This window comes from Xyrauchen texanus, chromosome 3 (genome assembly GCF_025860055.1).
Source record: "Xyrauchen texanus isolate HMW12.3.18 chromosome 3, RBS_HiC_50CHRs, whole genome shotgun sequence".
In the NCBI taxonomy this organism is placed as follows: Eukaryota; Metazoa; Chordata; class Actinopteri; order Cypriniformes; family Catostomidae; genus Xyrauchen; species Xyrauchen texanus.
This window is the reverse complement of record NC_068278.1, coordinates 51440651-51467666: the sequence shown is the minus strand read 5'-3', so window position 1 is coordinate 51467666 and position 27016 is coordinate 51440651. Positions and strand designations below refer to the sequence as shown.

General features: G+C 36.6%; 2 protein-coding genes, 1 long non-coding RNA gene and 1 pseudogene across 4 annotated transcripts in view; 2 read left to right on the top strand and 2 right to left on the bottom strand.

Moving 5' to 3' along the window:
- LOC127625001 (thioredoxin reductase 2, mitochondrial-like) overlaps positions 1-14301 on the bottom strand; it is a 34383-nt pseudogene extending 20082 nt beyond the window's left edge.
- A 555-nt stretch (positions 14302-14856) lies between these two features.
- pebp1 (phosphatidylethanolamine binding protein 1) lies at positions 14857-16302 on the top strand. The gene is made up of 4 exons (XM_052098438.1): positions 14857-15060; positions 15582-15691; positions 15869-15969; positions 16085-16302. Exons 1-4 carry the CDS (start codon positions 14926-14928, stop codon positions 16300-16302), a joined length of 564 nt encoding a protein of 187 aa, XP_051954398.1. The 5' UTR covers positions 14857-14925.
- Positions 16303-17732: 1430 nt separating this feature from the next.
- taok3a (TAO kinase 3a) overlaps positions 17733-27016 on the bottom strand; it is an 86310-nt gene continuing 77026 nt past the window's right edge. For both annotated transcript variants that reach the window (XM_052098426.1, XM_052098418.1), the window contains exons 14-20: positions 26274-26510; positions 25359-25487; positions 24537-24740; positions 23095-23334; positions 21027-21239; positions 20377-20559; positions 17733-17907 (exon numbers count right to left, since the gene is read on the bottom strand). In XM_052098426.1, the coding sequence (XP_051954386.1) occupies positions 17746-17907; positions 20377-20559; positions 21027-21239; positions 23095-23334; positions 24537-24740; positions 25359-25487; positions 26274-26510 (1368 nt within the window). In that variant the 3' untranslated portion in view covers positions 17733-17745. The remainder of the gene's footprint in view (positions 17908-20376; positions 20560-21026; positions 21240-23094; positions 23335-24536; positions 24741-25358; positions 25488-26273; positions 26511-27016) is intronic.
- On the top strand, positions 24755-26382 carry LOC127623871 (uncharacterized). The gene is made up of 3 exons (XR_007968104.1): positions 24755-25416; positions 26001-26137; positions 26239-26382. It is a non-coding gene; the product is annotated as an uncharacterized LOC127623871 (long non-coding RNA).

Below are 27016 nucleotides of genomic sequence, written 5' to 3'. Positions count from 1 at the left end.
TAAAATTATATTCTATGTACTATTTCCTGAAGAGGTGCAACCACATACCACAGCATTTACAGAAACTCAATTGGCATAACAACCATATTTTATTGCTTATCAAGGCGTTTCATAATTTTACTTCAGCTTTACTGATTATGTTTTCTGTTGTTAAGCTCATGTGGTGAATCATAGGCATGACATCTGGATATAATAATAATAATAATAATAATAATAATAAATCATGTCTTCTAACTCTTTCATTATTCCAATAATGAAAAATAATCTTTCTAGTAAAAATGGAAAGCAATATTTACATTAAACCAGTAAACATGCATGAGAACTAGAACAATACTTTTAAATAATTATTTAATATACATATAATTGTTTTAAAAAATTGTTATTGATTGTAAATTTTATTTATTTATTTATTTATTTATTGTTTCAAGGCATGATGTCTGGAACTAATAATAATAGTTTATATATTACAACTCTCTAATTAGTATAAATAATAATGAAAAAAATGTCTGGTTGTTCTGAAAGAAGGGAAACCAAACTTTACATTACAGCCAGTAAAAAAAAAAAAAAGAAGAGAACTAGTACAATACTTTAAAATGATTATTTAAAGTTTTATTATTTTATTGTTTATTATTAACTTTTGTTTATTTATTGAGTTTGTTTATTTTGTTGATTTTTTTTATTGAAAGTTTATTTTATCAAGGCATGACTTCTGGAATTACTACTAATAAATAATGCATTTTATATACTTTTATTATTATAAACAACAATGAAAAAAATCTGCAAGGGAAACCAAACTTTACATTTAACTTAGTAAATCAGTATGAGAACTTCATTATTATTCATTTAAATTCTCTTTATATATATATAATTTGCTGTTCATTAGGGCCCAAGCACTGAAAGTGAGGAGGCCCTATTGTTCTTCTAAGGATTTTTCTTTATTAGAGCCCAAGCACTGAAATTGCAGTGGCCCTTTTGTTCTTTTAAAGATTATTATTATTATTATTGTTTCAAGGTTTTCGGTACTTTTGTGGTACTTAAAATATGTGAAAAATGTTGCGCTCTTGTGTTTACATGAATTACTTCAAAAATCTTTAGAATAATGTCAAGACACTGCTGGTGTAAAATTGTAAAGGGATATTTAACATCATAAATAGTGTTCCCATGGCAACATATTCATTGTTATTATTCCTTTCTCCCTATATTTGGGTGTGAACTTAATTGGTTGTAACTCATAAATGCTAGGGAGTGCAGACCTAAGACAGTTGGCAGTTTCAGTGCTTTCACTCTGGAAGCGTTTCTATAGCGTCACAGCAGCAGCTATATACAAAAAATTACTGTGATGTCTGTTACTAAGGTGAGTATTTATTTTAATAAAGATCATAACTTATAAAATTAATAATCACAGATTATTGGGGCTTCTTTAAATTTCCACCAGATGAAAACACAGAATTTTATACAAATTATGATAATTCATGCATCACTGTCATTGTTATCGCAAAATTGACCCTGCAGCAGCTGTTGGTTGATTTCCAATGTGCTGTTGCTTTGACAGATATGAGTTCAAATATGATCTAACAATGGTCTTATCTGATAAAGACCACCATATATGATATAATATGAGGAACAGATCCCGTCTCCACCACCACAGCACATGGACTACTGTTTGTGAAATGATAAGTGAATACAAATTATGTAATACAGCTAAAATTATGTCTTTGCATTTATTTTGTGCAGTAAATCATTTTGTTCAATCAAAAACAGCTGTTATTAAGTTTTGAAATGGAATATGATCATACTGAAGTAAGAATATTATTATTTATTGTATGTGGGCTAATAATTTAAGCAGTAAAAACACATATTGCATTTAAAGTGGTAGTTTTTATTTTTCACATCACATTTCTTAGGCTTTAGAAGCATGTTAAACATGTGAGTCTCATCAACCAGTTACATGTCCGACATGATCTTACAGGCTCACTGAACCAAGTTTAAACTTGTTTTGCTGATATTTCAGAAGAGAACACACATCATTTCTTCACTGTAAACCATAGAAAAAAAACAATTATAATAACTTGTATTAACATTAAAAGACACAAAGCTTCTACAAAGCTTAAAAGATTATTAAAACTGCAGCCCTGCCTATTTCCACCATTACTCGGAAGAACCCTGAAGCACGGTTTCCTGTGGTGTGACATCAGAGTAATTTCTATAGACTTGTTCTATGTTTAATAGTACATGTCTCATATTTTCAGGCTCATAAGTTGTAGTTCACTGTAATTTGAATGATAAACCTCACTTCTGATTAAGATCTATAATAAACATTTTAAGTTGGTTTAAATTGTTAAATCTCCTGGAATTTCTTTTTTTCTTTTCATTTGTTTTTTAGATGTGCTCTAATTCATACAGTATAAAGACACTATTTGTATACACTTATTCTGTGCATTGTGTACTTTTTTGTCAAATCACATTAATTTTATCCATCAACAGTGCACGTTCACTTTAATTGAGCTCCAGCGGCGCAGCAAAAACAGACTCAGAGCCGAAACCCCTGCTGCACTGCAGCTTATGCCATGCTCTGACATGCTGCTAACGCTTCCGATGTGAATGCTCTAATCTGCTATTATGGACAACGAAAGAATTTCCGAGCAATGGTGGATCATGCTTGTGATGTGAAACGGGCTTTACACCATATCACACTATTCGATATTTATGCTGGTAGCACATCCTGAAAGGTATTATCTGGCTGACAGGATGTGCTACATAGGTTTTTAACACCTTTAATGCTAATGTAGGATACACGGACAGGTTCTCCCACGTCTCGACATCTGCTACCCAAGTTTAGGCTTTACATATCACTGTTTTCACTGCTGGTAGAACATCCTGAGCAGGAAGCACAGATTGTCAGAACACCGGCAGTTTTTCTTGCATACCACCACTTCTCAGAGTCTCCACTATGATATAATGTCTTTATTTAATGCAAGTCAGTGATTCGATGAAGCCAGCCAATCACTCAGCTCAAATGCAGAACCTTTTTTCACAAAAGATAAATTCGATGATGAAAACCAGAGGCTTTAAAGAAAATAAACAAGAAGATTTGAATTTTATTCTCAATTCACCTAGTCACCAAAATTGGTACATATATGTTTGTCGTCAAGCCAAACAACTTTCATAATTAAAGTCATTAGCTCCACCCAGCAGGAATTCAGCATTTTTTATTTATTTTTTTTAAATCGCAGGCTCTAAACTTTTAAATACTCCTCCAAGTGGATTTATGTGACTGGTACCAAATTTGTGGAACGTCATGCCAAGACATTGTAGATGCTAAATTGTGAACGGATTTTTGATATATCATACAGTGTTGTCATGGCGAGGCAATAAATTAATGGCAAAAAATGTGAAACAGGAAGTGTCTCATATCTTCTGTGCATTGTGTTATTTAGATCAAAATTGAGCAGTATTTTCAGACTTGGGGGCTGATCACATGGATGTGGCTTTTGTGGTTAATGGTCATAGCACCACCACCTGGCAGCAGAAAGTGTGGCACTTACATCAGATTTTAAAATAGTCATTTTACATTTACCCAAATCGCCTCAAGATTGTTAACAATAATGTCAAGCATCGCTGATGTAAAATTGTCAATGTATTCTTGATATCTTGAAAAGTGCTGTCATGGCAACAGATCAAATTACATGATGTTGTAGTGTATTCACGTGTATTTGACAAACTCAGCCCTTTGATTAATAATGCTTAAGACTACAGTGGGTCACGGTCATAAGGCCTCCAGCTGGCAACAATAGATGTTAAAGGGTATTCCAAAACTTGCCAAAAATAACATTTATTTAATTTGCACACACGTAAAAGTTGTAAACCATTATGTCTGAGCAGAAGGTAAGACATGTTGTCTTGTTTACTCGACCAAATGCATGCGTCCATCATGCATTGTTTTCTGGAAGCCACCGGGAGGAAATGGACCAATAGTGCTATGGCCTGTCATCGCTGCTTGCAGATATATTTATTTATTGCTGTTATTACAAATAATAATATACTAAAGAATTATTAATCATTATAGATTAAATATATTCTATTACAGTCACTGGGTAATTAAATGCATGTTTGTTATGTGGGACAACACCATGAGATTAGCAAATTACATGTTTTATTGATTAATAACAATGCTTCTAATAGTCTTTAAAAAAAAAAAACTATGAAAAATCCACGATTTGTGTCACTGATCAATAACATTGCTTCTAATAGACATTTAATTCTGAGTGGACAGTCTTCCTGTGGGGGCTATATATGAAGTATACAACTGGCACCAACAACCAACCTAAAAAACACAAAAAACAACAATTAATGAACACTCAATTGTGATGTCACATCACAACAACAACAAACACAATGTGCAATTAGTCACAGGGCATAACAGACAATAAAGCATGACAAAAACTAACTAGGCAACAATTTTGCACCAATTCAAAGAGGGAGGAAAACATGTTAAGGATGAGTTGAGAACAAATTAACAAAGAGAAATATCTACGTGTGTGGCCAATGTGTACAGCCTGCCATAATCTGCCCTGAGTTTCATGGTCATGGTGAAACGTAATTGCTGGCAGAGGCTCTAATCCTGGATGTCCACACACAGTGCTGCCGAGTGATACCCACTTACACCAAAACAACATCACACGCATTCAGTGTACAACACTGCTAATGCACACCTATACTTAGCATCCTTTTGTGTGGCCGACTTATAGAGAATTAGGCGCAAAATCTCAGACATCTTTTTTGCACTTTTATCAGCAAACGTGTCCCTGAATTCCCACCTGCCAAACTGCAGCATGTCTGATAATCAGGATTGACTTGCACTAAGAGACTCCAGTCTGGATTTGGATAGAGGACATTCCTGTTAGAGCACCAGTTTAGCAATAAAGTACAGCTTATTTTTAAAATAAGTAAACAAGATATACCATCCAATGATTGTGCAGCTAGAGCAGAGCTGTTTCGCAGTAGGGCTGGGCGATAGGAAGAGGAACAATTATCCCGATACCGATTGCGACAGTCCTTGACAGATAATGATCGACAATATCAGGAAATGGGAAAACCTTGGATCTGGGAAGTAAGCAAATATATTGAACAGTAGACCAGGGTGTGAAATTAGCACCCACCACCAGCGAAATGCGACAAGGATGAATCCTGCTCCTTATTTAAGTTCTTATTCCAAATGCAGGTAATTCATGCAGGGGTAAATTTGCTCATCATTCCGCCATTGTGGGTTGGGGGGAGGGGGTTGTCTTGGTGGCGCGTGGATAAAAAACGGAGAGGAGTGGATACAGTGACACCCGGGCGTCGAAGTGCATATCCTGTGTGTTGTGGTTGTACAGAGATGGTCCCAACTCTAAAAAACTGAATTGTGACCAAAACGACAATTGCGAGTGGAGTGGCCAATGGGGTAATCAGGCTTCGGTCCATGGTGACCACAGCCACCCCCTAGCTCCGGCACTGGTACAAGGGAATTTAGAGTATTAAGCTTACATATAGTATGAAATCTGGTGTTTTCTATTTGTTTAAGCACATACTAAGTGAGGTAACAAACTGGCAATTATAAAATAGAAAAGAGGTAATGATTTATTTATATTTGAATTATTATTTTTTATTAATATCTTTAAATTTGTAATTGTCCTTAGTTCTTAATTTGTAGGCTATTAGTGATTTTCCACCTGTTGTCATAGACGGATACTTGCGTGACAGCAAATGGGGCTGTTGGAGAAGGAAAATGTTTGGATTTGGGGAGGGGTTCCTTATTTTCATTGCTTTTTTTGTTACATTTTAAGAGCAATGTGAATTCAGAAATTTCTTTAAAATTTTTCTTGTTTCAATAAATGAGTTTGAATTTTAAAGCAAAATCAATAAAGCTAAAATATTCACAGACCCTTGGCAGGGGGTTGACAATGTAATCGGATATTGCAATATTTGTTCTATAAAATATTGTGAAAATATTTTTTTGCATATCGCAAAGCCTATTTAGCAGTCACAAAATATTTGACTGCAGAATGATACTACTGACCAATTAGAATCAAGTGTTCCACAGAACCGAGTAATAATCATTACTGTTGGGCCTAGCATAGCTACAGTATCTCCTCAACTGTAGTTTTATATTTATACATAAACTCCAGATGTGAGTTTATCATGGGCAATGTGTGGAAATCAGATTACTGTAAATGCAGTCAACCTTGGGTAGCACTTCTATAATAAATTCAGACACGATAATATCAGCAGTTTAATGCTGTGCCTTACTAAATGTCAGCCAAGACTAAAACTCCTTTCATTACAGGAGAGTCAACAGAGATAAGCACGGAACAGAGGAGTAAGTTCTGACAGATGTTCAGATGTTGTGGTGGAAATTTATGCTTTGCCCTCTTGAGTGTGTGAGCCAATGCCCTTGTTCATGCCCGTCAGTCACCAAGCTCTTAACACTTCCACAGGATGAGTACTCTTACTGGCAACAGTCTGAAATTGCACCTGTACAGCTGACAGCTCAACCGCAAAATAACATCACCTGTCCAAAAGGAAGTGGTTGTGATGGTAACTAGCGTGACTTTAGAAGAAATTGGCAGGGAGGAATTGAAAATATAATCTCAGTTTCAGCTGAGTGCCTTGGTTAGCTTTTGATAATGGAGAAATTAAAATCCTTCTATTGTATATTGTGCATTCTGAAGAATAACTTTTTAAAAATATAAATGTTTTTACGGACATTTATAACTGGAGGACACAAGGACACAACAAATGCCACCAGCTGTATTTGCAATAATTACAGCTGTTGGTTTCCTTGGTCACAACATACATTAATGTGACTTACGTTTTCTTTGGTGATTCTTTGAGCCAGAAGATATCATCACTTGTAATTCCATACTCCTCGGCTCCTGGCACCTGGGGGGAAAACTAGCATTCACAAGCCACTTAACAGTAAGCACAAAATGTTTATTCAGCCTCAGCAGCATTCAACTTAATATTTGCATTTTAAACAAAAACTATGATAAAATAAAATTACAAACATAAAAATAACAACATTTTAATATATACCGATGTTACATAACACATAATATTGAACAAATATTGTTACAGTTAGCATACTATAATAAAGAGAAAGTTCTACACATATTAGATTTATAATATAATTCTAAAATTACTATTATTACAATTGTAAATCTGCGATGGACTGGCGACCTGTCCAGGGTGTCCCCCGCCTTTCGCCCAATGTTAGCTGGGATAGGCTCCAGCCCCCCGCGACCCTGTACACAGGATAAGCGGTTGACGATGGATGGATGGATGGACAATTGTAAATAATAACATTATTTCAATATCAAACAATGTCAATCATATCAATTCTTATTGGTCGAATCTCACAAAAAATGTCTGGGTTATATTTCACCCCAAAATCAAATTTAAAAAATACAAAACAATATTTGCATAAAGAACATGGTCTATTTTTTGGGTGTGAAATATGTGACCCAGACATTATTTAGATGTTTTCAGTTTAACAATAATAATAACAATAATAACTGTTTGTATTAACAATAATAATTATTTATCTTTTTTTTATCCTTTACTGGTCTCTTGATTTTGTTTATCCCATGTTTACCCTTTTCTGGTAACTCAGAGGTGATCAAAAACAAATGCCAGGCTTTCAAGTCAGAGGAGGAATAATATCAATTGTATCATTTTGGCCAGACAGACAAAAGGAAATTGTCTCGCCCACTCACCGATCATCAGAACAAGGTCACACAGTGACAACACCCACACATACGCTTATACAGTGGCACATAAGATTACATGTGTTGGGTACTTCGGCCGTCCACCAGTGGCTAACACAAAGTTTTTTGCAGTCACTATTGTCTATGAGCATTATAAGTAGCAACGGTAAGGACAGTATATTATATGAACTTTATAAGGTCAAGTATTCTAAATATAAAGTCGTACCTCTTTCCCTTTGGCAGTCAAAACTCTGATAGTGTGTTTATCCACCAGACCGCCCTTCATATTCAAATATTTCACCTTCCTGTTGCGACAAAGAGAGGGAGAAACATGGTCATATCACACTAACATGAATGAACAATATGCATAAAAAAAAATTATAATAATTTGCACTCACCAGGAGAATAGAGACAAAGAAACCAATACTGTCGGTATTAGAGTACATCATATATATATATAATTTCACATTGTTATTATTCAGAAAAGCAAGTGGTGACAGTTGGATTTTTATAAAAGGCGCTCTGCCTTTGTTAAGAGATTTAATGCATATACACACCTATTCAATTGGGCAGAGAAACTAAATAGAAATTTTTAAGTCAGCTGATTTTTAAATTGACATTGTTTCCTTAGTCTACAAGAGGGCGTAAATAATACATAAGCCATACAGCACCATGTAATACTCTTAAAAAGAACATTACTGGCTGTAAAAAAAAAAAAAAAGAGCATTCTATTTTCAAATAATCTGCATAAAATTAAATAAATAAATACAGTTTCAGTCGGTCCATATTCTCATATGTTAATTCAAAATAATACAGTCCACATGGAGTTACACTTGCACTGATGCCACAGCATACTACCCCAGACTCAAGATCCATAATAACAGCAAAATACCACAATTATTCATTACAATTTATGTAGGGTAGCAGTATTTTATATAGCAGTGGTATTCGGATGAACTTGGTGGTGAAGTGGCTCAGACTACATACTGGTCTCATAAACGTAAAAGTTTTTTTAACCACTTCTCAGTTTCTTTCCACAATAAAAGCAGATCCTCGTCAATTGGTTTGCATGACTCCAACAAGAACAGAATATCAATAGAGCAGAATTCAATAAGAATCAAAATATTACATGCATTTCTAGTGCTATACTAGGGATGCATTTCAGTTAAGCGTTTTATGCCCTTCCATCGCTAAATTCACTTCATCTCATGGACTTGGATGTACGTACATCATCGATTACGTTGCATGAGTTCCCACTACTGGCGGTACCCATGCAATGAGTTTAAATGGAACGGCCTAAGTACTTGTTCAGTTTTCCTGCTATGGAGCCCACCACTGTTATCATTTTTTGGAATTGTTTGGCCTGAGAAGACAACATCTCTGGAGATGACTCAACCTATTGTCTTAAAAGTCTGTTAGCTCTTTGAGTGTAATAATGAATCATAAATGCTTTACCTTTTTAGTGCTGTGTAAAAATGTTATGGTAAGCTGATCTACACTAAATGAACACATAGGCTATGACTGTGTAACAAACATTAATCTTAAAGTAGCTACAAGTAGTATGCGGTTAAATCTCAATATAACTCTTCTAAACTGCTGAAATGACCTAACATCACTAACAGCGGTAAACAGCCCATCCATCAAATATCATACATTAGAGTTGTGTGGGGTGGAAGGTGAAGCGCGATCTGCTATGATGTCACAATCAACTTGCATTATGGGATATCGAGCTGCCTGCAGAGTACGTGAAGGCCCCCTCTGCCAAAATCGAGGGGTTGAGGGTCTGTCAGCAGAAACTTCCCTCGCCAACTTAACGAATTGGAACAGACTTCCAAAATGGCGGCGGGGATTCCCCCCGGGGAGGAAATGCTTAAGGAAATTAGCAAGTTAGCATGTTTAAAGTGAGTGGAACGCAGCCTTAACTGCTTTCAAAAGCTAAGACACCATCATAACTTCTTCTCTCGTCCAGCACCTTGACGACACACAACCACAGCGACCCCCAGTGTACTAAATTGTAACTGCAAGATATGGTGAGATGTTAAGAGGGAAAGTACAGCATTCAGAGCTGCTCAAGGCAGGCAAATGCATAAAGAAAAAAAAATCAATATTCGAGTATTGTATTCAATACAATTAGATTAGTCGATTACTCATGCACATCCCTAATATATTTGGATGCATTCAGGGAAATAACATCACTACACCTGTTTGCCTCACAGTCATACATTAATATGTCTAAAATTCAGCCACATTCCCTGCGTACACAGAGCATCAAACTGCAATTACCTCATCAGACAGTGAAAGAAATAGACAGCTAATGAGATTGGAAATAAACACACCGCTACATAACATCAGTTATTTTAAAATAGATCATAATCAATTTTGTTTTTTTAATAGGTAGTTAATACACAATTTCTATCCAAAGATATTGGACACTAACCATGTGTAGAATACCACTAGAGAAAACAGTTAAAGTATCTTGGTAAAGGGGACAATCATGACAGATGGGTTTTTTTTAAATCACAAATTCTGGGTTGCCAGCCCAGATTCTTGATCATTACTCTACCATTGGCCTAGTGACACTAACGTGAACTGCTAATAATGTAAATTACTTTTCCTTTTTCCAAATTAGCATTACTTTAAATAGATTCCTACATTTAGGAATTGTTACATGCATTTTAAAGAGTTAGTTGCTTAATATTCCCTCCTTCTGTCTTCTGCACTGAAATAGGTTGGAAAATATGGACCTTTTTCACAGACTGTTATGATGCTTTTCCGCCTTATTTCGCAGCATACATTTAACAAACGTTTCTTAACTTGTTAAGTGCAAATGTCTAACATTATGTTTTGCATTATATTACCCTTGAATTAGTGTAAAAATACAATGTTTGTCCTCAAGTGACATGCCAAACATATAACTTGTAAAACAAAATAAAGTCTGGAATTGCAAGAATTGAAAACTGTTTCCAATCCCTGCATATGGAACAACACCTGCAAAAACCTACAGCTGCTTCTTAATCAAGCTTGGAGTGCCCTCTAGTGTGCTAACAGCCGCACTTTGCATTTGATCCTGCTGAGAATTGGTCTTCTATCACAAGATGGCGCTGTGCTATATAAACAATGTTTATGAAAGAGTGGTATTGCAAAGACTTGAAACAAAACCTGGCCCTGAATGTCATATGAACAATATCATACAAGTGCCATGATTAGCATGAAGCTATGCTTGTCAGTGTGACCAACATAGCAAAGCTTTGCAGAGGGTGGTACAAACTTCCCAACACTTGGTTAACTTCCCTCCCTCCAGGACATCCACAACAGGTGGTGTATGAGGAAAGCTTGGAGAATCATCAGAGATTCCAGCCACCTGGCCATGGACTGTTCTCGCTGCTAACTTCAGGCAAATGGTATCGCAGCATCAGGTCCCACACCAGCAGGATGTGGAACAGCTTCTATTTGCAGGCCATCAGACTGTTGAACTCAAACTACCGTAATAACATCACCACTGCATAACCCCACCCCATCTTCCTGTGCATTGCACTTTATAAGTTATCAGTTACACTGATCTCAGACTGATCATGTCACATAGTAATGTATCATATACTGCTCCGCACAGGCATACACTCCAGCATTGTAGACTGCACTATCATCATTACTCTGTGTTCCCAGGCACTCCATTTGCACTACTGTGTACTGCATTGCTCACCCTGCCCATGATCACCCTATCAAGGTTGTTATTACATATAGTTTTATGCACAATGTATATCTCATTATTCTTTATTTCAGTATATTTTATGTATTCATATAAATATATTAGTCCTTGTGCACCGCACACTGTATATTATCCATTCATTAGTACTGTGTCTAAATGTATACTGTATATGTAAATATTGTTCATACTGTAAATGCATCTATTGTGTATTTTGTGGTCTGATTTTTGTCCACACTACATAGTTAGTGAGCATCCACTCAAGATTTTCACACATGTACACTTGTGGATATGGTGTTGTGACAATAAAGGGATTTGATTTGATTGATATAATATTCTTGATGATAAACAGCATGAAATTCACCAGTCATGTGAGAGGGATTCTGGGATTTGCCAGCCATACTTCCTAGCATCTTTAACTGCAGTGCCGAGCAGAGCAGCCTGATGCATAAGCTTCTTTGGAATACAACCAACATTCACACATGTGCCACCAAGACCCCATTTTTGTGCCTAAAGACCACATGAGACAACATTTATTTTTATTTTTTTTGGAAATGTCAAGCAAGAGCATAAACACTATGATGGCATCAAATGGGTCTGTACCTTTGAGTGAAGGTTCGACATTGTCGAAGACAGCTACGTTGTGTCCTAACTTGGCAGCTGGAAGAAAAAAAGACCAGTTAAGTGTCAAGTAATGAGGAAAATTGTCATTTGCCTTCATAATTACAAAATAAGGGACTGCATTTAGCAATGGACTTTCTTATGCACATTACTACACAAAAATAAACAAAAAAATTAAAATACATAACACATACCTTCTTTTGAACATGCTAAACATCCAGAGGATACACCAATAACCACAAGACCGTAATCAAAATGACCTGCTGGGATCGATGTAGAATTTCTAGGTGTCTCATTGGCAAAGCTGCTTCCTCCGGACGTCGCAATTGTCTGCTGCATACGTCATCGAGGCTGTCTCGTTTCAGAAAACGATCTTCGAATGCGACCTTCTTTCGCGGGAATTTTATTTTTTTTAATTAATGCTTTCATTGACAAACAGTATGGAAAACAAAGGGCTGACAAAAAAAACAAACAAAAAAAAAAAAAAACATAAAAACAATAGGATCACAAATCAGCACTGAAAGATGTTAAACAGGGTAAATAGATGCAAGGTATTGATAGCTTTCCTGTTTTTAGAGCATAGGATTGTTTTAATGTACTGTTTGACTTTCAAAGATGGCAAAGGAAGGTTTATGGTTGGAGAACTTAGATTTGTGAATATGTGATTTTGCCAGCAATAACATCAAATTGATGATATAGAAATGATTTGCCTTGATAGAAGGGTATGTAAAAAAAAAAAAAATAAAATAAAAAAAAAAAATACATTGTCATAGGTAAGTGAGAGTTCAAAGTCAATATATTGGGAGATAAATGTACAGATATCTTGCCAAAAGTTTTTTTTGCACAGGTCACTTCGGGGGCTCCGTACAAGAGTGGGGACAAGTCCAAAATAAATGATGCAGGTCATCTTGAGCCATTTGACAAAATGTGCAGTCCACATCAATGCCCGTCTTATATCTTCGTAGAAATATCTTGGAGGGATAATAGCGATGCAGCAAAAAGACACTTCCTTAACCATATTTAAAATTAGGTATTTGGAAGGTAAGCACCAAATTTTCTTACAGTCCAGATTTGGAGTAAGTTTATTCCAATAAGCAGCAGAGAATAATTATTTTTGAAACAGAGTACTATAGCTTGGTTATTGTTTCTCAAGTTAGAGGAGAAACAGGTCTGGCCAACAGTTGTCGCACAAGGATCCAGTGGAAAAAAGTTGGTACAGATACAACAGTATATCGTTTGTAAGAAGCATTAGAGCACCAGAAGGGATTGCATCAAACACTAAGGCATATTCCTTCGGTGGTAGGCTATAGGAATACCATACTTGTCTAGAAGTTCGGAGTATGACATTAATTCACCACTAGAATTGAGGAGCTGTTTAACCAGATAAACTCAATGGACAAACCAGTTTTCCAAGAACAATGATTTGTGTTTATATAATATGTTTCTGTTGTTCCATCTTTCACGGGAATTCGGAGGTGTGAGGTGTAAACTTCGTGGGCACTCTCAACCCACAATTCTTGCTTCAACGGAAATGGGAGGCCTGGGCATTAAGGTTGCGCGATCCCTGCGTAAATATGATGTTCAAACAAAAGTAATGTTAATTCCCAAGTTGAAGTACCTCAGTATATGGCTGCAGAGTAATATGTATTATTTTAATTATAATTAACTGTAAAATCTATTTTCTTTTATCTTGAAATCATTAACTCTTCTAAAATGTACTTCATATGTTCCCTTCTCACTCAAAGCACTCTCGCTTATTAAAAGTGGTGTGCTGTCATAGCAACCATGTTACGTTCCATTTCCGTTTGTCATAAGAGGGCCGTCTCGTTTAAACGAGACTTGTTTAAAGGTCGACGCTCGGCATACTGCAGCCTTCAAAGGATGCGTCCTACCTAGCACGCAGCCTTCGAAACGAGACACCGCCTTACAAGTCAATGTTTATGTCCTCATAATCTGTATTTCACTGGATTGTATGCCAATTTATGAGGACCTTATATATTGCCTGCATAAATATGTAACATAAACAAACTGAATAAAGTAAACTTGCTATCAAGTTAGGAAAACAAAGGGTAATGACATACTGAGCATAACTCCGAAAACACTTGTGCGAAATAACTTGCAAATAACATGTCGTTTTAGTCACTAAGCCACACCAGTAAAGTTTCTTGAAGAGATTAAAGTCCTGAAACTCTAGAGACCAATTTTCAGCCTTCCTCTACTGAAGGCAGCCATGCTGTCAGGAGGAAGGACCACTGTCAGCCGTTTAGGTGTCTTATAAGATGCCTGAAAGAATATGTTTTAACTGTGAATTGCCTATTAAAATTAAAGGTTATAACCACTGATCTATATATAGATCAGTGGTTATAACACGATAATTTCTACGAGTCGTCGTTGAGTTCAACATGTATTTTATCAACTAAAAACAATGCTATAAATAGAGTAAACAAGACTGCATCAAAATGACAGACCAAATAATAGAAATGTTAACTTATCTATTTTAACAAAGGTACATACACATAATGTTCTCGTTAACAAACTTATAGATGTCATATTTAAATTAAAGGACTTAATTTTCTAATAAATAAATAAATAAATAAAATAAATAAGGTTTTGGTAATTGTTTGCAAGAAAACTGTTGAACTTAACAGCTTTAAACAGTACGTCAACAGTCAAAATGGGGTGGAGATTGATAGCATTCGGGCCAATCAAAATTCAGGCATGGTTTCTAGTTGCAAGGTGATTGGCTATGCAAGTGACTGCGCAGTTCAATGAACAATCATAATAAATAACTCTAGGGAGAGACAGACGTTCTACTTTCCTCGCTGCGTAGTTATTTCGCTAACGCTGTGACTCACCATGCCTTTGGATATTAATGAATGGACAGGTTCTCTAGCTCTCACTGAGGTGGAGGAGAAACCAGCCAAGCCTTTAACCGTTAAATATGGGGCTTTGGAAATTGACGCGCTGGGAAAAGTCCTCACACCCACTCAGGTCAGATGCACGCGCATGCAGTAATTAGGCCAATGACTGCCTTGCAATGCTTCTGCACCATGCATGACCTGCTGAAACAAGTTTGCCAAAGAGAGTGGTGGGTCACTTTCAATGCAAAATTGCTAAAATAAAAATAAATGAGTTTTTGTGTGTTGTTTTTTTGCACTTGGAATTACTAAAGAGGTCTATGTTTAACGCACTACGTCTGCACTTATGTAATGAAGACAAGGGTCGCATGCAGCCAAAATTGTATCTTTCAAAAAAATGGCACGATCACATTATCTGGTGTAGACACTCTTGTATCAACCTCGTGCCTATTTATTATAGCCTAGAAAATATTAATATGTGCTTTTAAAATATAACATTTTAATAAGTTATGTTGGCATGCATTATAATGAATTATATAATTAATATTTATTGCACATAATAAATGTAGCCTTTTGTTTTTAATTAGTAATTCAAATCTCAAGCAATTCTGTTATGAAATCAAGTTTATTTGCATAATCTGTTCTGTTTTGTAGGTGCAGAACTGCCCAACATCAATTGAATGGGAGGGTTGTGACCCCAGTAAGCTATACACCTTGGCACTGACCGATCCAGATGCACCCAGCCGAAAAGACCCGAAATTTAGGTACGCTGCTGAGTCATCCAATAACCATATTAACATATTGGAACTTGACTAAAGATAAACACAGTCCTGTAAAAGTAAGCAAAGGGATTTCAGAGTGAGTGGGCATGTTTTAACAGGTTAGTCTGCCTTTGTTGCAAGGTTTCTTTATATGTTGTAAAGTCTGTTTTAAAATCTCAGGGAATGGCACCACTTCCTTGTCATCAACATGAAAGGAAATGACATCTCCAGTGGTTGTGTCATGTCTGATTATGTTGGTTCAGGCCCCCCAAAGGGAACAGGTAAGAGCTGAAATGACTTGCTTGAAATGACACTTCTGCATTATGCATATGATCTTATCAGCTTTGTAGAAAAGAGGCTTGCATTAAAATAAGTTTTGCATATGCTTTTCTGCAGGCCTGCATCGTTACGTGTGGCTGGTTTATGAACAGTCAGGTAGTATCAGCTGTACCGAACCTGTTCTCACTAATCGCTCTGGAGACAACCGTGGAAAATTCAAGATCCAGAGTTTCCGTAAAAAGTATGGCCTCGGTGCTCTGGTTGCTGGGTCTTGCTATCAGGCAGAGTGGGACGACTACGTGCCCAAACTTTACGAACAGCTGGCTGGCAAATAAGGACCATTTATGCTACGGTTTATTCAGAACAAGTCCTGGCTCAGTTCAGATTAGATTTTGCCATTCCAAGAGATGAACTATATCAATTAGAGGACGTTTCCGAGAACTAGATTTGTGGTTTTTCTCATCTTTTGTATGGTCTGAATTAAATTGGAACTGAGCAAGCAGTTTCAGACTAGGTCAAATTACTTATGCTAGGTATTTGGCCTGCCTTCAGTTTAAAATCGCTGTCAAATAAGTTGAAATATAGACTGTGCACCTTAAAATCTAATTTGTCTTGTATCTTTCACTGCACCTTTAATAAATTGCTCGAAGTAATGCGTTCTTATGCACATTGGGATACAGGAAATTCACACATGGGAAAAAAATTGTGTGGACCACTTTATTTACAAATAGAATTAAAAGCTCTGACAGAATCATGCCTCTTAACCTGAAAACAAATGTAAAGTGCATGCGACAGTAAAGCGTTTAAATCACTAATTTGACTTGTAGAAAATGCACAGCTGAGAATCAAACAGAAACCTGGATCATGAAATTAGCAAACGGAGGCAGTTTCACCAGTGACTGCAGGTGGGAAAGGGTGGTGAACCATTTATGTGTGTGTATGTATCTGTATTTATATATATATATATATGTATATAAGAGATGGAAATTCAGTTAAAATGTAATAGGAAAATAAGTATATGTTCTCCATAAAGCCTTCTGTACACAAAATACATGTCGCTTCCCATTCAGCCCTTTGTGCAGGTACCACGAGTTAGGATTCACATATCTATTATTCACATTGTGCACCTCAGCAGAGGTGGGTTAGGGTATTGTACATATGAATGCAGTGGGTTCTCCCAAAAAACCTGATTACCATAAGAATCTAAGAGTCACAGATGCAACTATCAAATATGTACATTGTTTCATTAAGCAAACTTTATCAAGTTACTTTATTTTATTTTTCTTGGTGAATAAATACCAAATAGAGGTCCAAGCAGCAAAAGGCATAAGACTGCAAAAAAAAAAAAAAAACTAAGATCTCTAAAAAAAATTGCTGAAATGACACACCCTGTCAAAAAATTAGCAAAAGAAAAAAACCCTGCGTGTAAATCTGGATTAAAAGTTGCAATACAAACCCCCCAAATCATATTGCTTTTCTCTTGAAACCTCTAGTTTTAAGTTACATCGAAAGTGTTACCATTGTACGAGAAAACATTGACATCAACACTGTGACAGCTTTAATCGTCTCATATAAAATACTGATATAAGAGACAACTAAGGACATTATCCAGCTTGTTATCTCATGACGTGTTCAGTAGAGGGCGCCTAAACGTGTGAGGCCTGTACAGGCATCAACCAAAAGGAGTGATGATGGGTCTGTCAGTAGCAAACACAGCAGATTTGATCCATAAAAAGTGGATGACCAGGTGGGTAGGAGGATGGTGAAGTCTTAAGGTCTCATCTGTAATCATCTTTAGGGTAGTCCAAAGCACCCAGATTATTAAAACCCATTCGAAGGCTTTCCATATCGAAGGCGTCGATTTCTCTCTCCTGGCGGTCGAGCAGGTGCTTGATTCTGTCAGTGCGCTCTTTCTGAAGAGAAGCCAGCTCCTCCTCAATCTGAGAAAATGACCAAAAGCAGAAATTTGTCATTTAATCATTTGTAATTTATCTTTTAATCTAAAGCAAGTTAAAAGTACAGTTATTACAGGGACAATCCTCCAGATCTTGATTAAGGGCACAATGGTGGATCATCCCTAATGGGGATTGAACCTACAACTATTCGGTTACTAGTCAAGATCGGTCATCACAAGGTTACAACATCCTAGAAATAAAAAGGCATTTTTGGTCTCTTTCTCCAATTCTAAAAAGACTATATACTGAATATCTGCATTTGCTAATACCACTATGGTCTTACACAGAATAATAATGAGCACATCCGTTTTAGGCAAATTTATAATCCAAATAATGGGCCAAAGTAGCTTTCGGGAGTCCTATTGCTATTGCTGTGTGTGCTATAGTGGCTTTGGTTGGTGTTGGTTTTGTCCCCTAGACCTTTAAACAGGTCTGCAAATGTAATTTTGATGGAACAGTGATTCATTGGCTCATATATTGCCAATTTGAGAATAGCAGAAAACAAATCCCAGACGAATCTATAGAATGTTTTGGTTCCCTGAATTTGAGGGAAAACCTGTGGAATTCTGCAAAATGGATTTAAACAGTACAACCCCAATTCCAGAAAAGTTGGGACAGTATGAAAAATGCTAATAAAAACAAAAAGGAGTGATTTGTAAATTATATTCACCCTTTGTTATATTGAAAGTACTACAACTACACATTATAAGAGGTTTTAACCTGTGAATTTCATTGTTTGTTTTTAATGTACAGTCATTTCAAATCAGATGTTTGCAACACACTCCAAAAAAGTTGGGACAGTCAAGTGTTTACCACTGTGAAACATCACCTGTCTCAAATTATCCTGGCTCTTGAAGGAGTAGGCTGTTTTTGGAGGCTCCTTATATAGTACTATGACACAATTGCCTCTCCAGTTTCACATTTTTATTTTATTTCGTTAAATTGTTATTAGTCTTAAATCGCCCCTGAATGAACTTTTTTGGAGTGTGTTGCAATCATCTGATTTTAAATTGCTGTACATTTAAATTTAAAAACTATGAAATTCACAAGGTAAAACATCAAGTAATGTGTAGTTGTAGTGCATTCAATAAAGCAAAGGGTGAAAATAATTTTCAAATCATTCCTTCTTGTTTTTATTAGCATGGAATTGGGGTTGTAAAATGTGAGAGCTGAGAGTACTCCATTCTTCTTGGTGGCTGAGTGTGTAATCAAATTAGACAAGCATTTAATAAGCATGAAGGATTGGTGGAACTTTATGAATGAAACTTGTTCAGATTCTGCAGAAATCTGCTGAGCTTGGTGCGGGCACAGATTCTTTGTGGGTCTGCTGCAGCACTGGGGGTAACTAAAAGTAGCGACGCTACTTACTAAACTACATTTCTCAGTAGTGTGACAGTAGCCCACACTGAAAAAAAAAAGATTATGGTGAAGTTAATAATATAGTAGAAACGATTAGGTTCATGCACACATTAATCTAAATAGGCCTTGAAAGAGGAAATTGTCCACATTTTACTCTGCAGCCAGTTTACAGCATACTCACGCATCAACATTCGTCAGTTCATTCAAGTAAATAGTATAGATTTTAGTAAAGTATTACTAATATTGGATATTTGAGTTTTACAGTTGTTTTGATAATGTTACGTTGAAAATGTTCATCAGTTTTGACCATCAAGATGTTTTGAGCAGTTATAAGATATAGGAAATTAGTTCAAATACAAGTAATTCTTACATTAGATGTTAATTTAAATTGGTTATTGATACATTTAGATATCATTTAACAGAAAAGTTCACCTCATGTATCACACTGGTTTTGCTGTAATGTACGTTTTGAAAAGTCAAAGAATTTCGACATTTTATTATTTAAAAAAATTTGATAACATGCCAAAATATCAATATTTTTACATATATGAGCAGATAAGAACTTATTAATGACTTGCAATATAGTTTTAGATGAAAACCATCGGGTTATTAATGATTTCTAAGCTTGAATTCCACCTGGTCAAAATTGACCCGCGAATACAAAAGCTGTACAGAGACTTTCAATCAAATTAGCTACTTTTTGTTAGTAACTTGTAGTGTAGCCAACTACTTTTTTAGAAGAGTAGCTTGACTGTAATTTAGCTACTTTAGTGCAAGTTATGAGAAGCCTGTCACTTAGCAAGCTGAAGTTTTTAAAAGTAGATACCCCAACACTGGTCTTTGTCGTTTGGCTGATCAACAAAGATGTTTTCCAAGTTCCAAAATTGACAGTGTTGTCAATAGATAATGCATATATATTGAATTTTAAGTAAATGTATAAAGTATTTGTTTACTTTGAGCAATTTTATGTATGCTTCATTTGCTAAATATACTTTTTAAGGAACAGCATTATCAGCGATCGGCCACCCACATTTTTGGTAATGTGCTCTTATTGGCTGAGCCTGAATTAATAGGAGGGCAATAACAGGGTTGGACCTTTTGTTCAAGGTGTGCTCGGCGCAATGATACTTTCTGCTCCAGTTTCTGTTGTTCGCGCTCGTGCTGCGCTTCAGTCTGAATCTTGATCTTGCTCTGGTAGGCATTGAGCAACTCCATCTCCTGCTGCAGCTGCAGTCTCAGTGCCTGGCACTCTGCCTCCTGAGCTTCATCCAGTCGCAGCTAAACAAATACACAGACGTATGTGAGCAACAGTGCCACACTAGGAGAGAAGGTTTGCTGACACTACAGCACAGTTGCAGTTAACCATCAAAGGCCCACTTGTACTGGTCCTAGTCTGAGACTGGAATTCCAAACAGTATGCCTCATTTTTATACAAGCAATTTATAATTTCTAAATAGGCCTAAAGATGTAAATATCTTTCAACAAAAAGCTATGTGTAACAAATTGCACATTACATATTCAACAGGATACAATTATCTAAAAGATAAAAAAATTATCTTTGAGCCTTTGCAATACGTTTCATCTTCTTAAACAATCGTCTACAATTAGCTCACATATAAAACAATATAAATGATATGCCAGCAGTTAACGTGGCACTACTATTGGCCTCTATGATGGTTAACTACATCAGAGCAGGAACTAGTTAATCAGTTCAGATCTACAGCCGTGTCCTTTTATTCACTCACTGCCTGTGAAGCCATCATCTCATTGATGCTCTGTTCGTACTGCTCTGCCAGGATCGCCAGTTTGCGCGTCTGTTCATCCTTCAGGGCTTTCAGCACCGTCTTGTGCTCACTTTTGGGGGTTACCTCTAGCTGATGGTGCCTAAGGGCCTTGTACTGTTTCGTCTGGACTTTACATGTATCCTGGAACTGTTTCTTTATCTGGAGCTCCATAGCCTGCGGAGAAACAGCTCAAAAGTTTAATTAGCACAAACTGATGGTCCTTTCAGGATATAAACAATATCTAAATATGGCTGCAAGCAGCAATCATCGGGGGTCAAGTACGATAAAGCACAATTTGTGAAGATTAAATGGTATTGCAGGATCTCTGACAACATAGATGAATATAGCAGCAAGTAAATGTTTTTTTTTCTGATTTGTCTGATACACAGTGAATGGCTGTTGCTAAATATTCACAATCGTTTTAGTTATTTATGCACATACAGTATCAACACATTACACACAGCACAGTAAAGTGAACTCTTAGAAGTCTTTCAAGGATTTCTTATTTTGTGTCTTCCTCTAGTGGACACAATTGGTACTACATCCTGCATCTGCCCTTCACTGTTGAATTAACTAATCTTTTTGATGTGTTGCTGACAACAGAAATTGGTGACATTTAGCATGTGTCATCAGACTGTCCTGGTGTTTATGATCAAAATGACCAAATTTAACAGAATAGATCCTGTGGATACAGTGGACAATTTTTTTTTGTGCGTCAAAGCACAGCTGCTTTGATCAGAGTTAAACAAATAGGATTTTCACCTTTGGTGCTCGGCCCCTTAACAGATTTGTAAAAAATTTGGCTTTTGAAATGATGAAGCAAAATAAGTAATTTTAAGGTTGCCAATTCCAGGGGTTGTATGACTCTATTCTGTGAAAAGTGCATTACAAATATATTTTAATTGAATTGAAAATGTTTTTCTAATATTGTAGTATTGGGTAAAAAAATATGCTATAAGATAATATTTAAAAATGTTTTTTTTTTTTGTGTGGGTATAATTCAATGACAAATAAAAGCCTGGGTAGCTCAGCGAGTATTGACGCTGACTTCTACCCCTGGAGTCAGAAGTTCGAATCCAGGGCATGCAGAGTGACTCCAGCCAGGTCTCCTAAGCAACCAAATTGGCACGGTTGCTAGGGAGGGTAGAGTTACATGGGGAAACCGCCTCATGGTCACTATAATGTGTGGTTCTGGCTCTCTGTGGGGCGCGGCGAGTTGTGCGTGGATGCTGCGGAGAATTGCGTGAAACCTCCGCACGTGCTATGTCTGCGGTAACTCGCTCAACAAGCCACGTGATAAAATGCGCAGATTTATGGTCTCAGAAGCGGAGGCAACTGAGGTTTGTCCTCTGCCACCCGGATTGAGGCGTGTCACTACGCCACCATGTAACCGGTCCTAATTGCCCCGCTCCGAACGGGACTCGAACCGGCGTCTCTGGCGTGAGAGGCGGGTGCTCTAACAAGGAGGCTAAAGGCTACCAGTGTAACCTCACTGTAAACCAGTGAGGTTTACACACTGCACAGCTATCTCTTACCAGCTGGCTCCCTTTACAACCACGAGAACTTAAGAGCGCATTGGGAATTTTGCATTCCAAATTGGGGAGAAAAGGGGGGAAAAATAATATAAAAACATGATAATGTTTTTATATTATCATGCTAACTATTTTTCAAACGGAGTATAAATGGGTCTGCACATATGAAAATATACAGCTGACTTTATATTTTAAAGAATAGGGGCTCCCTTGCAAAGCGATAATGATATTTAAAGGTCTTGAAAAGTTTGAAAACCCCTGCCCTATATAATGGATAATTAAAATTTTTAAATGTTTATCAGATGAAGGCTTAAAATTGTCAGCAGTCTCAACAGACCAGCTAATGTTCATAATAACTACCTAGTTTCGAAAAAACATGTTTCAAATTTCACATTTCACAACCATATAGGAACAATGAGATCTATATAGATTTAGTAGGTTAAATTCAAACTATAAATAGCTGCACAAAAAGAAACATGCTTCCACAGTGGTGGTACCTTGAGGTTCTTGGGCTGCTGTCGTAGCTCTAGCACATGTTTCCTGTGCAGTTCTCTCTCTCTACGGTTATTGTACTCAATCTGGTTCTCCAGCTCTGTTTGGTGTTGCAGTCGGATCAGATCCATTCGTAGTTTCTGTAGCGTTTTAAGCTGTCTATGTTCCAGTTCTTGGGTCGACTCATCTTGCCTGATCAACATAGCATGCTCCATTTCCTTCTGGGTCTTCTTTTTATTCAACTCCTGATTATCACCAAAAAGACAATGATTGTTACTATTAAGGTCATCTAAAATGTTACAAATAAATTTGTTCAGACTGGTTTAAGTACTAAAGAGTGATCTAATATAAGTTAAATGGACAGTTCACTTACCCCATCCAAAAGGTGTATGACGACTACCTTTCTTCTGATGAACACAAATTAAGATTTTTTATAGGAATATCTCAGTTCTGTAGGTCCTTACAATGAAAAGTGAATGGGTACCAACATTTTTAAGCTCAAAACGTCAGCGTAAACGTAATCCACATGACTCCAGTGTTTAAATCCATGTCTTTAGAAGTGATATGATAGGTGTGGGTGAGATACAGATCAATATTGAAGAAATTTTCAACCTTAAATTCTCCTTCCTGCCCAGTAGGTGGCGTTAAGCACGAAGAATGGAAATTGCCAAAAATAAAAGAATGTGAAAGTGGTGATTGATCATAAAAAATAACTTAAATATTGATCTCTCACCCACACCTATCATATTGCTTCTGAAGATGTAGATTTAATCACTGGAGTCTTATGGATTACTTTTACGCTGCGTTTATATGCTTTTTGGACCTTAAAATGTTGGTACCCATTACCTTGCATTGTGAGGACCTACAGAGCTGAGATATTCTTCTAAAAACTTTTGTGTTCAGCAGAAAAAGGAAGTCATACACATCTGGGATGGCATGAGGGTAAATCAAAGAAATTAAATATTTAGGTGAACTATCCTTTTAAGTAATTCAATGGAGTCTCCCATTTTATTTGTACTACATGAAAAATAACTAGATTTTTGTATTTTCTAAAGAAAATGTTAGTGGTGCTTGCCCATGCAAAAGTAGCTGCTACAAGGACCTAGGGTGGTCTGATTGGTTTTTAGTGTGAAGTAACTTTTATTGTAAAGGGTTTGTTTAAATCCCTTACCCAAAATAGCGACGCTTGTCTTAGCAAGTACAGTGCATTGTCATGATTGTTGATCTATAACTCATACAGGGATTTAGCCTAGGTAATACTTCCGAGAGTTCCCAGCTAATTAAAATGCTAGATTAAGAGATTAGAAAATAAGAAATGCAGCAATGTGCTAATCAGATTAATTGAAAGGGTCATCAACCCTGAGGAAAAAGTTCAGTGTTTCTATTAACCCTGAGAAGAGGTCAGTTTCATTTCACAGGACTAGAAATTGCAACATTTCATCCCTACCTCTCGTAGCTGCTCCTGTTCAAACTCATGCCGCTTGATCATGATCTTGCGTTTGAAGGCTCTACAGTTCCTGTCATAGAAAGCCCTCTGCTGCCCCAATAGCAGAGCCTCTTCTTCAGCCTGAGAGTGCTGGATGTTCTCCTTGTGCTTGGACAGCCTCTCCTGCTTCTCTTTCTTAGGAGTGCTGTGGTCTTCACTCATTTCCTGGACAAAGAACACAAACAAAGTGGATTAGCACTTAAAATCATAAAACAAAAGATTCACAACTCAAGTAAACTGCAATGATTTAATAGTGATTTTTTTCTTAAATCGCCCATTTCACCCAGACGGTTCCTCAGAACATCAATTTTGTGGCCCTTTTTTGTGGTCAATATGAAACATTGTTTGTAACCTGTTTTACTTCTGTAATGTGACATATTTAAGAGTGAAATAGGATGCGAAAAAATTAGGGTGGGACTTGATTGGATCATCAAAAGTTCTCTCTCTTTGACAGGATGCTGAAAGGGATGTGATGAAAAATAAGAGTGTTTTGTGAAGTCAACCAAAAGTAGTCCAAAAGCAATCAGATTTGATTAACTTAGAAATGTAACACAATAGGTTACGTTACTGACTCCAATATTAGCCATGCAATTTGTAATCAATACCAGATTACAATTCAGAAGTAATCTATCTAGCACTGGTTATTGACATATTGATGAAAGATTACAAAGAATATATTTTAGTTAATCAAGTACTATTACTTATTAGACCAGTAATGTGTATTAAGAAAATAAATAGGGCCAATTTTGATTTCATGTTGACTTGATGAAAAATGAATTAAACCTCTTTGATTTTCTCCTTGCAGAGCTTGTACTGTTTCTTCTGGTTATCAAGGAAGTTGGTGAGCTCTTTCTTCTGTTGGGCCATTATTTGCTGCTGAAACTTTTTCTCATCAGCAGACAGTGTTTTCATCTGAAGAAACACAACACAAATGCATCACAATACTAATTCATACCCTTGTACTGATACATTGTAAGCACACAAAATGATATGCGCTTACAGTATATCACTGAATATGTTTTTCATTTTAAAACAACTGAGGAAGACAAGCTACTGGGTTCATTAACATACTAATCAAAATATGCACCATGAATAATTAGAATGTATCCCTAGGCTATTTACATGTTTAACATGCAATATGGAAAAGCATAATACAAACTGGGACAGTATGCATGTTTGCTGCACTTTCTTGTGCATGAACTTTTAACCTATTTTTAACCTACTTTATATAGTGACTGAATGAAGCTGTTGTTATACACAACATGCATAGAAGTGCCTGCAACACCTTCAATCGTGACTATATACTGTATATGCTTTCATAAAACAGTTACTTAAATTCCACTTTTTGTTTTTCCGCAGAAGAAAGTTTTACGGGTTTGGTATAACATAAGAGTGAGTAAATTAAGACCGAATTTCCATTTTTAGGTGGATTAGCCCTTGTGTTAAAAGAATACAATTCCCTGAATAAGCATCCTGCTCCTTTTGCTCAACACGGAGAGAACACATGAGGAGAACTTTGATGTTAAAGAGGACACAGCCTTTGAAACCCAAAAGCTCCAATGGTCTGTTATCATTATATCAAACATTATATTATTACTATTAAGAATTCAGCTATTAACTTGTAACTGTATGTTGTTTGAATGTCCTCTACTTCTATTATTAGGGTCTCAGCAGAAATAAAAGGGAAAGATCACCCACTTCTTTGTCCGTTTGGATGGCGTGTTTCTTGGCCAGTTTCTCCAGCTCAATGAAGGCATTGTTGGCATGGGTTTCCAGTTCTTTCTGGAGCTTCAGTCGGTGCTCATCCATCTCTGCCTTCAACTTGTTCTCCAAAGCGATCAGCTGCTTCTGGTGCTGCCGTCGCATACGTTTGTACCCCGACATCTGCTCCCGGAGCTCATTTTCCTGCTCATGTTCATGGATCTGTCGCGTTACCTAGATGGAGAAGAACATGGTTAAAGAGAGTGATGAAAACAATTGAGATGTTGCTAAGACAATGAATGCAACAAAAAATTGTGACAATTGCACATCTCAAACATACATTGCACTTAAAAATAATCGTTTTTCATTACTTTGACGGAATGGTTTGTACATTTTCCATGTACAATATAGGGATATTGATATGACAGTAACTGCTGTGGCAAGAATTCTTACCAAACGCTGTGGGTTTTTTTATTTTTCATTTAATTCTGCTCTCAATGTGAAAAAAAGACAACAGACACAGACCGGTCTTGCGATCTGGTGACCCGTTTTAATGAACAATCCCCTCCCAAATCCTGATTCGCATCTCCATACCATTTTAATTTCACGAGGATGCTTTAAAATGTAATTTTCTCCCCCTTTTTCACTTTTAACCCATTTTAGCATCATGCACTGTGGGAATGTTTTAAAGTAGGGAAGCCCAATGTTGCCCAACAAAGCGAAAGCACAGCAAATAAACC

Excerpts from the sequence above, each read along its gene's own strand:
- pebp1 (XM_052098438.1), top strand. The coding sequence starts at position 14,926 with ATGCCTTTGGATATTAATGAATGGACAGGTTCTCTAGCTCTCACTGAG. Across the intron at positions 15,061-15,581 it reads AAGTCCTCACACCCACTCAG|GTGCAGAACTGCCCAACATC; the intron begins GTCAGATGCACG and ends TCTGTTTTGTAG. Across the intron at positions 15,970-16,084 it reads AGGCCCCCCAAAGGGAACAG|GCCTGCATCGTTACGTGTGG; the intron begins GTAAGAGCTGAA and ends GCTTTTCTGCAG.